Raw genomic sequence first — 15,358 nt, 5'->3', positions numbered from 1 at the left:
GTTTTGTAGCCGGTGAGGGTAAAGCACTGTCTGGGCGGTCACTTCACAGTCGTCCATAATAGATTTTTCCCGACTGCACGCCGCCATTTCCTATAAGTAAGGCCTCTATCACACTTGCGTGTAGCGATAGCGAGCCTATTTTGTATGAAAGCGATCACGCAACGAGTTTGCCGCGACTGATGTGTATAGAAAACACGCTCGTAACTTCCAAACAAAAAAACACGGATAAAAGCCAAACATTTTTATTAACAATTTTACTAAAGCACGTATAAAAAACTATATCACTGTGTCTCGCTCTTGTATAATTCTTCAATAAAGTCCTGTAGCTGCATCTCTTTCGCGCAAGCCACCAGCATCTCGTCTATAATTTGTTCCGACACACTGTGAACAATTCGTCCGCGTGTTAGAAAAGTTTAAAAACTCCCGACATTGCCATTTACTTTCTCTTAAAGACCCCCCACACTAGCGTCTTTCAAGCGCCGTCGTTGTACAGTCATCAGCACTAATATCTGACACAACGAAACTTGCATACATATCTGATACGACTATTTCTAGGTAGGACGTGTCAGATATTTTTGCACGCTCCGCTGTGGGAGATATTAATGCAGGTGACTCTACCAGCGTCCGCTGCGTAAGGCTGCTGCTCCACTGAAGCGGAGACGAGCGGAGCTGAGAGGAGACATGTAGGGATCGACCAACCCCTACAAGTCTGATGATAATGAGGCGGAGACGAGATGTGGATTAAACTAATATGATTGGTCGATCCCTACGCGTCTCCTCTCCGCTCCACTCGTCTCCATCTCAATGGAGCAGCAGCCTAAGCCCGTCGTTTGGCAGCCGGCCAGAGCTTGGGCGTCGCGTCGACGCTGCGCGGACGCTGGCACGACGACAACGCTCGAATGACGCTAGTGGCCGTCACAGCAGCGTGGCATAAGAGAAGGAACTTCGACCAATGAGACCGCAGACGCGTAAAAGAGCGGCACAAAGATGCGATGCCATTGGTTAAACCTCTGCAATTTTTTTTTACCTGCCAATCATTTCCCAGGGTTTCCCCACAGCGCTGTTAGCATACATGGGACTGGACAGCATATGCTGCACGAACTTCGTCCTGTACTGGAACATGGACTCAGCCGCCTTGGCCGTCACGTTGAAGGTTAGGCGGTAACGGTCTATGTCCTTGACCTTGGGTTTCGGGGTGTACTGGGGCTTAGGGATCTTCTTTTGGATGGTCTCTTCTAGAATCTGGAGATAGGATGAGATTGTTTGAGATTCCAGTCAACTTTCAGGCTTAGATCTACTTCGTCAAGAACTTGCTGAGTATGACGTTTGTAACTAGTTACTAGCATGCTTAAGAGATGAGCCATGCGACATTTTAGGTGAATTTGCAACCCTTAATAAAAGACAAACTTATGAGTGACCCCGGGAGACTTTGGCATGTCAATCGAACTACACTTGTGATTATCCTGTTTGATATGAAATCCTTCTGGAAGTATTCTACAATATTCTTACACGTAACAGTTGCGGTGTGCTGGGCTGGCGAGGACTGCCGCCGTTGATGCACAGCAGCTGGGCATTCTTGGCACCCGACACCCGTTCGTTCTTACCCCTGTGGGCAAACGAGGAACATTTTAATCTCAGTTTACTGCAGTCACGACACTATCATCGTTCGATACCCATATACAAAGTATTTTTTTAATTCTCCCGCCATATTTGTTTGCGGTCGCCATATTGAAATATAATACCATATGTCTTACCGGCACTTGTGACGCATCTAATGATACCGTACCTATACGTTAAGCGCTGCAAAGAGGACCAAAGAAATAAACAAACATACGAGTACATACGTTGCGAAAAAATAACCCTCCTTAAGCAGCAGGAACCTTGAACCTTGTGCAAGGTCAACCCGGATTGCTACCACCATCATGCTCGCTAATCCTGCCGTGAACCAGCAGTGCTTGCTTGCTTGTTTCGGCGTGGAGAGTAAGACAGCCGGTGAAATTACTGGCACCTGAGGTATCCCATCTTAAGCCTCTAGGTTGGCAACGCATCTGCAATAACCCTGGTATTGCAGATGTTTAAGGGCGGTGGTGATCTCTTACCATCAGGAGATCCACTTGCTCGTTTTCCATCCAGTCGAATAAAAAAAAAGTCGGGTAATAATATTATTGGACCTACGTTAGCCATTTTATCTTGAGCCATTAAGGCAAGATGTCAACAAAATAGGAGAAACTAATTCGCAGCTAACCAATTAAAACATTATTAACGTCACTTGTAGGAGCTTGTTGGTTTAATCAGCAAAGTAACTAATTAGCAGTGTGGACTTAAGCTCATAACATAAATAACAATTTAAACTTGATAATTAATTCAAATGTTTGTGTCTAGAGGTTTGGACTTTAGCTAATGTAATTACGAAGTTCCACACCCCGTTCACTTTTACTAAGCACCAGCCTTTAGGTACAGTAAAGAGCTTTAATTCATGAGCCACCATGGAACCATTTCACAGAAAACGTCATAGTGACATCGCATTAAGTAATTAACAAGGAAAATAATAATGATTTTTCCTTTGAAAAGGTTCCATGGTGGCTCATGACTTAAAAAAGCCCATATTGAAATTCAGAGATTCTGCAACAATTCCTAAAGGAATTGTTAAGTATTAGATCATGGGTGTCATCAAAGTTGCGCAAAAATACCCGCACCAGCAGGGCTACTACGAAACTCGAAACTCGAAGTTCGTGTCGTGCAGTCCCTCTGACTCTTATACTATTTAATACGAGAGCGAGAGGGACCGCACGACACGAACTTCGAATTTCGAGTTTCGTAGTAGCCCTGCAGATTTCACGTTTCTAAAGTAAGCGGTTAAGATTTCGAGATTTTATTCTAATCCCGTGGGAACATTGAAGTAAAAGTTGTAGACTGGATAAATACAGGGTTCCCTTTGTGAGGACGAGGATGATGATAATGATGATGGGCAGAATGATTTATTGATGGTGGCAGTAACAGTAACACCTTATCTAAGGTGAAGGGACAGCATGATGCTTGCTAGGCAGTTCACAGATTGTTTTTTTTTTTAGAGGGAGGCAAACGAGCAAGCGGGTCATCTGATGCGAAATGAACACCACTGCCCATGAGTACTAACTACTCTGACTGTACTAACTAATCTGATAGCCTAAAGTTGGCAGCGTACCAAGAGGGTGTGACCACGGTTCGACCCCTAATGTCAACAGTCTAGACAAACCATATAAAAAGCGATAAACATAATGTAAAAGTTTCTAATGTAAAAAAGTGGAACTTCAAATGGTGATATTTGAATATGATCGTTGCCACCTTAAAAGTAAAATAACTTGAAAAAGTTATTACAAAATAATTAAGTAATTACCAAAAACCGGCCAAACGCGCGTCGGACTCGTGCACCGAGTGTACGTACATACATATTTGTAGGTAGGTATCTATGATAATCCAGTGTCGACAGAGCCCAGCTCTTAAGCAAAATATACGCAGTGTCATGGAGTCATTTCATATTGGTCACTGACATATACAGACAGACATAAAAAAAAAACATTTTTCTGGCTTTTCTTATTGCTCTTGCATAATTTCATGCAAAAGAACCGTAAATTTCCTCTGAAATTCTTACAAATTGTAATGTCGGCCCTGCAAATAAAAATTTAAAACGAAGTTTAATTTTGCAAGCCACCTTCGTCATCACCCTGAAGGAAATCGTCACCATAATCATGCAAAAACACTTATCTATCGTTTTCAAATAAATCAACATACTCAGAACTATCACCAACAACAAACAAGATGTTGAAGGTGTTTCAGATCATTTACATTACATAAACTATCGCACTTTAACTAACTGAACCTATTATAATAATATATAACATTACCAATATCTTGTTTTCAATTCCCTTCACGTAATTCATGATAGGTTTGTTTGTGTAGTTAATAGTTAGCTAGATAATGTGTGTGGGCTGATGTCACCGAATCGATACAGCGTTGACACACCGTTACCTTACAAAAGTCATGAAAGAAAATATCAAGTAACCATCCATTGCAGGCTTGGGAAGCCAGTTAACTTATAAGTGTTCGATCATATGCCGCAATGTGCTTAATGCTATTCGTATGATTTTTCCAGCAACTATGCTTAGTGAGAGTAACATTAGTAAGAGTAGGTTTTTGGAACAGGAAATAGGCATTAGATATAATGTTGATTAAAAGGTTTGTTACTGTTATCAGGTACTAATACTTTATTAACAAGTAAAATAACAATACGTCCCGTTACTTCCGTGATTCGGTATGTGAAATAATTTAAAAGACGCCAAGTAATAGTGTTTACATCAAACACCGTTGCTATGCCAATCCGTTTAATCCTCAATCATTCAGCAATCTTATGGTTTTACAGTCAGTCAAACGTTATCTAGGTTATTTTTAAGTACAGCGACACCTATCGGTCAATAAAGTAACTATCGTCCAAAACATACTCCCGCCTAAAATGACTGAAGGTCATTTTACTGTAAATTTGTGACGACTGTACTTTATGTTAACTCCAAAACTGTCCAAACATGTTACTGACTGATAAAGCACATATTTTTTTTTCATATAGCTCTATTCTTCTTTAAGTGGACTGTATTTTTTTGTTTGTTCTTTGTATCATAGTCAAATCATTCTATTGCTTTTTCTTCTAAATTTTGAATACATCTTTGTCTTTAGTTTTCTTGTATAAACACGACGTGATTTCAGGATTTCATTGTCTACGCTAGGTTTAGGAAAGATAAGTTATTTTTGGTTCTATTTAGGTTTCTCTATGCAGGTACTTATCCCTCGGTTAAGGTAAGTTTCTCTTTATTCTCGTTTCGTTTGGTTTACTCTAATTTAACTTTTGTTTCTTTCAGGTTTTCCGGAGTTAATTTCATCAAATATTTATTGGTTCTTCTTTTGAGATTCAAATCAAATCAAATCATTTTGCTCTTATCTCAGATTATTACTCTCTCTTTTAAATCTGACGTACTGAATGCCTTTCTGTTTGTGCATTTTGTAATTTTTGCCTTTTTTTTGGCTGTATCCTGAACTTTTCGCTATTGAAACTCCATTTTTGTACTCTGAATTCTCCCGAATTAAAATTTGGTGTTGATTGTTTCTGATTTTCTATTCTTCTGTTGTGCTTCATCTCTATCTTCTTTTTGTAGTTTTCTTTATACTTTGTCATTGTTTTATCATGTAACTCATCTACTCCTTTCTCTTCGTGATTATTTATCTCTCTTCCTACTTGCTCGTTTTTTGTTTCTGGTTGGTATTTTTCATTGTTATCAATCTCTTGGTTTATCTCTCTGCTCTGTTTCTGTTGTTTTATCTCTCTGTTTTGTTTCTCATGTTTTGTTTCTCTGTTTTGTCTATCATGTTTTGCTTCTCTGATTTGTTTCTCATGTTCTATCTCTCTTGTTCTCTTAAGTTTTTCTCTCTCATGGGAATGGCTGTATGTGTAACCTCTATGCAACAGTGTATGGTGTCTTTTTCCACAGGTGTGACAGGATGATTTATTTTTACAATACCTTGCTGGGTGGCCAGGTATAAGACAGTTGAAGCACAGTCTCTTGTTCTGTACAACATCTATCTTCTCCTCAAGTATAAGTTGTTGAAATTCTCTGCATTGAAATATGCGATGGTTCAGCTTGCAATATGCGCACTTATGGATCTCTGTGTCTACAAATAATGATGTAAATTCGATTTCATGATAATGCTCACTCTGGACGTTCGTTTTAGCGTTTTGGTTTGTACTCTGAATTGGTTGTATCATCTCTAAAACTCGAAATCGTTTTTCTAGGAATTTTGAAAACTTGGACATTGATGGTAACTCGTTAATGTTCATGTCGCTCACTTCTTCTTCCCACGCTTTATGAGTTTCGGTGTCAAGTTTGGAAACTATAAGATGAATGATGATGGTATCCCATGATTCAGTGTTGACTCCTTCTGCTTTCAGTTTGTTCAGGCATTCTATGGTGGTATCTAGCAACTCTCGAATCGACTTGGCAGTTCCTGTGTTTATTTTTCTCTGGTTGATTAATCTGCTCAAGATCGAATTAACAATGATGCGTTTGTTGTCATATCTGCCTTTTAACATACTCCATGCTAAGTTGTAGTTACTATCAGTGACCGGTAAATGTTTCAGTAGATGCTCTGGTTCACCTGACAGACAACTCTTCAGATAATGCAGTTTCTGAACATTTCCTAAAGTGATATTATTGTTGATGAGTGATATGAATAAATCATGAAATGACGTCCAATCTTGATAGTTGCCGGTGAATTGTGGAATGGTTATTTTCGGTAGTTTAATTTCTTCGCTCTTACTCTGATGTTGGCTCTGATTCATTTGGTTTGAAATTTGTGAAGTGTCTTCTAACATGTCTGTCATCTCCGCTTTTAAATCAATGTAAATTTCTTCGTATGTCGAATAATAATCGTTGATGAAATATGAATGATGTTCCATGTCTTCTTTATTTACAGTTTTTATTATTTCTCGATTTGTCTCCACAAAATTCTTCCAATATTCCTCTAAAGTTTCTTTTCTCGCTTTGACATATCCTCTTGTCAATCTCGCTTTTCCTGTGTTCTTAAAATTTATTTGCATTTTTTGGATAATCCCCATCGCCTGTTCTTGTTCCGCTATTAGTCCCAAAAGTTCTTTTGACATCTTGATGCCCTCTTTTATAAACACGTTAATTATGAAAAAATTTACAAGTCCATAGAATAAAAATCCAAAAAATTACAAGTCCTAAAATTATTCAAATTTGTCTAAGTCCATAGAATAAACCATACAAATACCACTTCGATTTTTCTAAGTCCATAGAAAGAATTTTGAAAATTTTACAAGTCTTTTTAAATTTTGCGCGCTGAATTTACTAAGTCCATAGAATAAGATTCTGAAATTTTGCAAGTCTTTGACAGCTACGATTTTTCCGCTAAGTTCGTTTCACTGACACTTCACTTCACTGTACTTACCTCTTTGCACTACACTGTCTACACTTCACTTCCTACTCACTGTCACTGTCACTGTTTCCTATCCGCTCGTATGGACCACTTTGTTTACATCAAACACCGTTGCTATGCCAATCCGTTTAATCCTCAATCATTCAACAATCTTATGGTTTTACAGTCAGTCAAACGTTATCTAGGTTATTTTTAAGTACAGCGACACCTATCGGTCAATAAAGTAACTATCGTCCAAAACAAATAGATAATGATGAATCGTGTCTTGTTTTCTGTGGCAATAAATGATTTTCCATCCATCCCAGCCTATATACGTCCCACTGCTGGGCACAGGCCTCCTCTCATAACAAGAGGGCTTGGGCCATAGTTCCCACGCGGGCCCAGTGCGGATTGGGAACTTCACACGCACCATTGAATTGCTTCGCTGGTTTGTGCAGGTTTCCTCACGATGTTTTCCTTCACCGCAAAGCTCGTGGTAATTTTCAAATGTAATTCCGTATGATTGATTGAAATGATTTTATTATTATTATTATTAACCTAACCAACTAAGAAAAAGTTGAAAAATTCACGGCATTGACATTTCAAAGTTAAATATCTCAAAAATGGCTAAACTGATTCTAACAAAACAAAGCTATAAACCACTGCAAGGACACTAGTTTTCGTATGAAAAAAACCGTATCGAAGTCGGTCCATACGTTTGAGAGCTATGATGCCACAGATAAACAGACATACGCGTCAAATTTATAACACCCCTATTTTTGCGTCGGGAGTTAACGATAGACATCATCATTTTTTTGATGTTATCAGCTTCAAGTCTTCCAATGTTGGGCATAGGCTTTCTCTCAACGTTTCCATGATGAAGATTTGTACTGCTGCAGCCAATAGTTTCTGGCAATCTTTACCATCTGTCCGTTGCAGGCCAACCTAACATTTCGCCTTTCGGTACGCGGTCGCCAGTCCCAAACCTTACGCTACCAATGTCCATCAGTTTGTGTGCCTAATACTTCTAAGTGTGAATGAAATTAGAGTAACTCAATGTAAGATTTCAGAAATAAATATATTTTAAACACGAGAGCCTTCTCCCGTCTCATTTAACGTTTAGTATTCCATCAGCCAATCGATCTAATACTGAAAAACTTATATTAAACGAATATGCAGTTTACTACCGTATTGGTGCCAGGCGTGCCACCCCACGGAAGGCTTGTCTCTGGTAAACATCTCCCCTGTTCCTTATTTAGCAAGGCCAAGGTCGAGAGAATCGGCATCATGCCGTGTCACACCACTGTTTATCAACGAAGGCTTTTGATGTATTTTATGATTTGTTACGAGTTCTGAAAGGTTGGTATAGCTAATATGTTTTCATTTTTGTGGATAAAGAGGATAATGTTCTACGAAGTTGATTGCCACAATTTATTCGCATTATATAGTGATGGATCTACGAGGAAGAATTGAGGTACGCGAAGAATTATAGCTTAGGCATACAAGCGAAGGTAGTTGATCTCAATAAAAAAAAGACTACGATAAAGTTTTGCATTTAAATGTAAATATTCCGCTCTTTTTCTGAGTTGCCGATCAGAAATGACATAACAAAGCACAGCATTTGAAAAAATCTGATCACCGTAGCAGTAATAAAACCAAGGAACGACGGAACCGAAAGAATGACATCAACAGTATAAAGAGCAAGGCCGTCTCAATCTAAAATGCATTGGGACGATTATCTTATAACGCCAGTTTCAGCTTTTTACGACAATTCGTCCGACACGACAACAATGTCAAACTTACACGTCTTAGTAATTTTGTGACAAGAATACGCCTATATGCGAAATAAAAAAGCTTTTAACAAGCTTTACAGAACACGACAAACAACACAAAACTATTATAGGTAGTTTACTTCTTTAGAATTAAGTAAAATTAAATGTGCAGGTAGGTACCTACTAAACATATGTATTTCAAAATAATTCAGCGGTCCAATGATTGATATACAATTGATTAGTATTTTTCCTGGAACAACAAAATGTTTTGCCTGACGCATACACTCCATCACAACAGTCACAGTATCTGTGTACTTAAATGTCAAAGGTTACATATGTACATGACTCGGATTTTAAGTCATCTTCTATTAATATAGTTAAATTATCTAGCAAAGTTGCTTACAAATCCCTTCTTTATTGTCCCGTCTTTAGTGCACAAACACCAAGATATTATTATTGTTGAAAATTTCACTTTTGCAGATGACATTGATTAAAAATGGCAGTGGGTTGTTTCGTGAATTCTTCACAATTTATATCAATTTCATTTTCAGTTGTTTGATGTTTCATTTGAAATTTTTGACAAAAGCACGTATGATTACACGGACTCGCAAGCTCGTGCGTTAAATTAAAACCAATACTGAACCAGCAATTTCCTTATTCCAGCCCTGGTCAAATAATGTACCTATTATTAAACAATTTTTACATATCTGCAAAATTATGACAAATTTTCCACATCTATACAGTCATCTTTATTGCGATAAAGTTAAAGCAATAGCGCATAATTTGTCAATCAATTTAGTGCGGGCACGTAGGCAATCAATATGCATAAATAGTATATTGGCAACAAGAGTCGGTGCATCAATAAGTTAGTATGACCTAAACGCACGCGTGGCCTAGGTTCATTTTTATGCTGCCCTAATTTAGCAAGCTAATGGGCACTTGACTTATTTACCTACAGTTAGGTGGTCGTCATCAGGTTTGCACTGTCCCATACGTCAACATTGAACGCCGTGGAACGTTATCATATTAAAATTGCTAATCCTCAGAATCTTCAGCTAATTAGTCTCTGATGAGACTCCATAATTATAGCCACTTTGGTGAACGTATACCAAAAGATGCTACTGTTTCAAAAAGAAGTAGTGCACTGCGCTCAAAAGAGACCAAAATGGTTAGATGGTATAAATATAACGGGACAATTAACACCAATTAACCTAGTCCCAAAGTAAACTTATAGCAAAGCTTGTGTTATGGGTACTAAACAACGGATAAATATACGAGTAATTATATAGATAGATACATACTTAAATACATAGTAAACCCGACACGGGAATCGAACCCGGGACCTCAAGATTCGTAGTCAGGTTCTCTAACCACTAGGCCATCTGGTCGTCAAAACCAGACCAGTGGTATGGGACGAAACATTAGAAATATTGAAAAGAAATTAGAAACACTAAAAATTTAAACGCAATGAAGTTAGATTCAAAGTTTTTTGTTCAATTATAAAGTAGCTGAGATTATGTGGTGCATAGGAAAAAAATCGTGTCTGTACTCCTGTCCAGTGGTGGTATACCGGTATAGCACGCAGCACGGAATGCTGAGGACTTGGGCCCGATTCCCAGCGCTGGTCTATTTTTCTGGTTTTTCTTTGCATCTATGTTTCAGTTTGTATTTTCGATGTGGATTTTACGGGATGACCGTAAAAGTAACAAAATTTGGAGTTGAAATAAAAAATAAAATACAAAAAGGCTTAATGGTAAGCGAAATGTGGACTAAGATGGAGGACGCTTGCATAATAAATGTCCATTTACTCTAGATTTGAAAACAGTCAGACTGTACCGATCAGAGAACACAGGCGCAAGCGGGGAAATAACGCTGTGTGAAGTTCGATTGTGATTTAAAAAAAATTAAGATGAATAAATATCCTTCTGAACTAAAAAGTCAAATAAATTCTGAATGCTAAATTATAACACATTTACCTGAAACATGTCAGAAATGATATTATTGCAATAATTGAAAGTCTATCAGTTCCTTTTACGGTTATGTAGATATGGCGTAGGTACAGACATAATTCACGCAACTCTTTCTAGGAATCAAAGTCATTGATAACTTTCATGTGTTATCTAAATCTACAAGAGTACAATGATGTATGGGTCCGTAAGTAACGGGATAAGACAATAACATGGAAAAGTTATAACAAAATCCTTAAACGGCAAAGTAAATACATGAGTCATTATATCGGCTGGTAATAAACCAGTCGGAAATTCATATTATTAATATATTAAGATAAGTGAAAACAACGTCAATGTATGTCATTAAAAACTCAACACAAGTGAGAAATACAAATGGAGTGATCAGAAAGGAGAAGTATGAAAAAGCAAAAGTGCAACATACCCTGATGGTAATGGAGCAAGTGAAAGATAGAACAAAACCTACGAATATAAACATCAATGGTTAAGTCTTGACCATGACAGATAGGTTTAGGTTTTAGTGGGTCTCAAATTGTGTCAATGTAATATTTTATTAATGTAAAAGTAATCTACACGTCCTTAAAAGGAATGTACCAATACTTAGCAATGGTATCGCTGGATTATTATTCTTTAGATAAACTCGATAAAAATGTTCCGATCATCGGTTTACGAAATAAATACCACGAATAAATTATAAAACACAAATAATAATGAATAGTTCTTGATAAAGATTATTTTGGAACTTTTTATCTGCGATAGGTAGGTACACTGGGGTATAGAAAGAAAGAAGACATTTATTCATTACTACGGAAGACACACGAATACAATAAAATTTACACAATTACACACAAATAAGCAAAAAAAAAACATGAAAACACATAAAAATAGTAACGTAGTACACAATTTTGTCTGTCCCCGCAAAAGCGAAACAACTATTTTTTTTACAAGCTTTTATAATATAGTTTCACTTGTCCCGTTGTCTGTCTGTCTGTAATCAAATCTTGCAAGTTAAATTTGACCAACTTTTTGTAGTCATATTGACTTGAAATTTTGAATACTTATGTAAATCGCGTGACAATTCAATAATCTAGTAGTGACATCCTGGTAGTCCAGCCAGGATCGTCTTCGCAGGACGGAACTCTTCAACGGTTAATAGCATCGACTTGAAATTTGGTATGAAAATGCAGTTTGAGTGACAATGCAAGTACAGTCAACAAAAAGTACAGTCAGCAAAAAAAGCTTGTATTAAACATTAAATTATTATGGTTAGGTTATTTATTTAATTTATTACGTTCTTCACTGCTGGGCGAAGGCCTCTCCTTATTTCCATCACTAGTCTATGTCATTGTTTCTTCCACTCAATTGCATATGTATTCCGCCATTTTCCTTTATTTTCGACCTGTCTCTGCTTCAACAGCCATCCCATCCCATAGAACGCAATAGGCGGGGATTGGGACCCATTTTTGTGTAAATAAGTTTAACGGCTTTGGTTCCTGGTCTTGGTTTAAATCCAGTCTGCTATGTGCTTTATATTACTAAAAATTACGTTTACGGTTTCGGCCATGTTGCAGCGGCCATGGTCACGAGTAGACTGAAGTTTACACTTATACACGATTGTTTAAGATTTTTTAATAACGAGAAAGATTTTTGGACGCACCAGACAATTTCCATTACCGCATCTCTGCATCTCCAGGCTATACCTAAGCACCGAGTACGCTGCCAACTATACGGGGCTCGCTCGGGTCACGTTTGTCTACTTCCTTACATGTCTTTACATGTCTGAATTGTTCATGTTTTCACCATAACTGATATTGTCATGGCAACCATCGTCGGTGACTAATCTCCTTATTGCTCCACCAAATTTAGCACCTGACGATCGCACAACTAATTACTCAGATGGACCAATAAGGCGTAAGCGTGGGTGTGACTCGAACGCTGTCGAATCTTACGTCTCTATTACTCATTAGTTAAGTGAGAGAGAGAATTTCACGTGAAACAGTTAAGATAAATGAATTGAAGTCTTTATAAAGGCCGATGAAGATTGCGTCTAATGTACTCGTAAAGAGGGACAACGGTATATTAGATTATAATTTATAACGTAAAGCGAAAATTTTACCGTACCTCATACCTACTAAAATTTTAGCTGTGTGTGTGGTTCGCATTTGCGATGGTAAGATCTTGGCATGAGTTCGCAAGAACGTAATGGAATTAGTGTACTTGAGGCTTAACGCCGCTAAACGTCATCATGTCAGCCGAAAGACGTCCACTGTTGGATGTCCAACCTAGTAGTATGTAGGCTTGTGCTTTCCGCATCCAACGCGATCCCGCGATCTTAATCAGGTCGTCGCCCCATTTTGTTGGAGGCCTACCGACAACTTGTCTACCGGTCCGCGGACCTCATCGGCCATCAGCCCTGCGAGCAATGTGCCCCGCCCACTGCCTCTTCAGTTTCGCAATTCTTCGGGCTATGTCGGTAACCTTAGTTCTACTGCGGATATCATCATTTCTAATTCTATCCCGCAGAGAAACCCCGAGCATAGACCACTCCATAGCCCTCTGAGTGACTTTGAGCTTCCTCGTTAAAAAAAAAAAATAGATACTTAGGTATGTTAATCTATAAAGTCTTCATTAATATTTTGAATGTTTGAAAAGTTTTATTTTTGTTAGTAATGTTATAGTAATGGGTAATGAGGGATTCAAGTGTTAACGCCCAAGATGAATATAAATTTGCTCCTGAGTCGCTCATACAACTTTTCACACCGAGCATTAAGAAACTTGAAAAAATAAATTCTAAATATTATTATAGAACAACCAGCATAGAAAATGGCGTGGCTTTACAATTATAATTAAACACTTCGAAAAGCCATGAACAGAAAAGTTGCACTTTGCTCCCTCTCGTCAGGGAGGAAAAGTTACTTTTCTGAAGGAGAGGTGAGAAAAAAAATATGGACCTCCGCAAAGTAACGCCTGATTCAAATTGTCGCCAGGGTGTCTAGGCGGGGGCTAATGCTGACTCACCCGTTAGAGGCACCGGCGCCGGCGCACAGCCGCCGCAGCAGCCGCGACACCTCGCAGGGTGATACTTCCGCGTCAATCTCGTTCTGCAAACAAAATTTTTATTAGAAGTAAAAAGTATTTGGGTCAATCAACTGTTTAGTGTAGTTTGTTGCCATGGTAACGTCTCCTGAGTTAGGCCGCGGCCACATGAAATCGCTCGACGCTCGTTTCCAGTGTCAAATCTGGTCACGTGACATTTAGCGATAAAGCTGAAAATGTTCAGCAATTTTCCGCAAAAACACTGTTATTTTTTTTTCATTGACTCCAATTTATTTTATTTGTACCACTGGCACGACTGCTACTAAATGAGATTACGAAATCAGCTTCCAAGACCAAGATCAATCTTGCAAGAAGCCATCTTGTCGCTGCTGCTCGACGCGGCGACTTGACGCTACTTTTTTGAGTCGCGGGAAATTCAAAATCACCTTTAAAATGGGGTCACGTGACCAGATTTATCGCTGCAATCGAGCGACGAGCGACTGCATGTGGGGGCACCTTTATAGGTAGAGTCATTCACGATGACGCGTGCTCTGGTTCTTATTACAATGATATATCTGTTCTTCGAGGGATGTGATCCACCCTTACTTGATGAATAATTTATTTGAACAAGAACAGATAACCAAAGAACAGATAGCCGTTGGGGGAGAAAAGTCCTCGAGTGACAACCATGAATCGGAAGACGAATTGTTGTCATGCCTTCCACCAGGTGGACTGGCGACATCGTGAGAGTAGCGGGAAACCGGTGGATGCAAGTGGCGAGTTGTCTTTCATTGTGGCGTTCTAAAGGGGAGGCTTTTGTTCAGCAGTGGACGTCTTCCGGCTGATGATGATGATGAGTTTATTTGAATTCAATAGAAGTTTTGTCCCGTCTACATGTTCGTACCGGCATGAGATCACTGCGCGGGCGCCGGGCCCGGTCCCGAACCCAAAAGCGCGGGTAAACATCTCCCGTCGCGCCCGAAAACGCGAACATTACGTCATGCGACGATAACGCCGCAGCGGACAGTGGGAAAACAGTATCACAATATGAATACCACTCAGAGTCACAATCTACAAAGTCGCATTCATTATCTGTTTCTACTCTTGTAATGATTCCTCTAATTTGCAAAATCCAAAGCATGGCAACAAAAATCAGAAAAGGGAATAAATGAGAAACTGTATTGGTATTAAATTATTATGACATTTTGTATCATGTATTTATCTATTTTGTACTTGAAAATTGTGACAGATACCTTCGAAGAAAGTGACAGTTTCGTTGGATTCTATGCAGGAGTTAATAAATTCTAAAATACTAAGTTTTCGTAACTATTTCTACAGATACGTACGAATTTATACATATAAAATATGAATAGTAGCAAAATATAGTTTGACCACAAACAACACGCAAGTTAAAATCAAAATTATTTACTTTTTTAATGTTTTACGTGACTTTTAGTTTTTTAAGCTTTCTCTGTCACTTACCTATTAATAAACCCATAACCCTGGTGTAGGTATCTAAACACAAATAGCGAGTCATCATTTCAACGTCGCTCTAATCTAAATAATTTCTCAGGAGCTCATAATCTTTACAGCCGTACTGCATCTTATGCGACTGCTGTACCG

The 15,358-nt window shown here is 38.5% G+C and overlaps 1 protein-coding gene across 2 annotated transcripts; it reads right to left on the bottom strand.

Moving 5' to 3' along the window:
- Window positions 1-224: 224 nt before the first annotated feature.
- LOC141437322 (uncharacterized) lies at window positions 225-14,681 on the bottom strand. Of its 2 annotated transcripts, none has more exons than XM_074100608.1 (5): window positions 14,640-14,681; window positions 13,718-13,800; window positions 1,510-1,606; window positions 1,028-1,242; window positions 225-381 (listed from the first exon to the last, which is right to left on the bottom strand). In XM_074100608.1, the coding sequence occupies exons 1-5, from the start codon at window positions 14,643-14,645 to the stop codon at window positions 282-284; spliced, it is 501 nt and encodes a 166-aa protein (XP_073956709.1). In that variant the 5' UTR covers window positions 14,646-14,681; the 3' UTR covers window positions 225-281. The 2 variants fall into 2 exon arrangements, with proteins under 2 accessions (XP_073956709.1, XP_073956708.1); XM_074100607.1 differs by lacking the exon at window positions 14,640-14,681 and adding an exon at window positions 14,252-14,630.
- Between the last annotated feature and the right edge of the window lie 677 nt (window positions 14,682-15,358).

The sequence above is a fragment of the Choristoneura fumiferana genome, chromosome 17 (genome assembly GCF_025370935.1).
Source record: "Choristoneura fumiferana chromosome 17, NRCan_CFum_1, whole genome shotgun sequence".
NCBI lineage: Eukaryota > Metazoa > Arthropoda > Insecta > Lepidoptera > Tortricidae > Choristoneura > Choristoneura fumiferana.
This window is presented reverse-complemented; position numbering and strand designations above follow the sequence as displayed.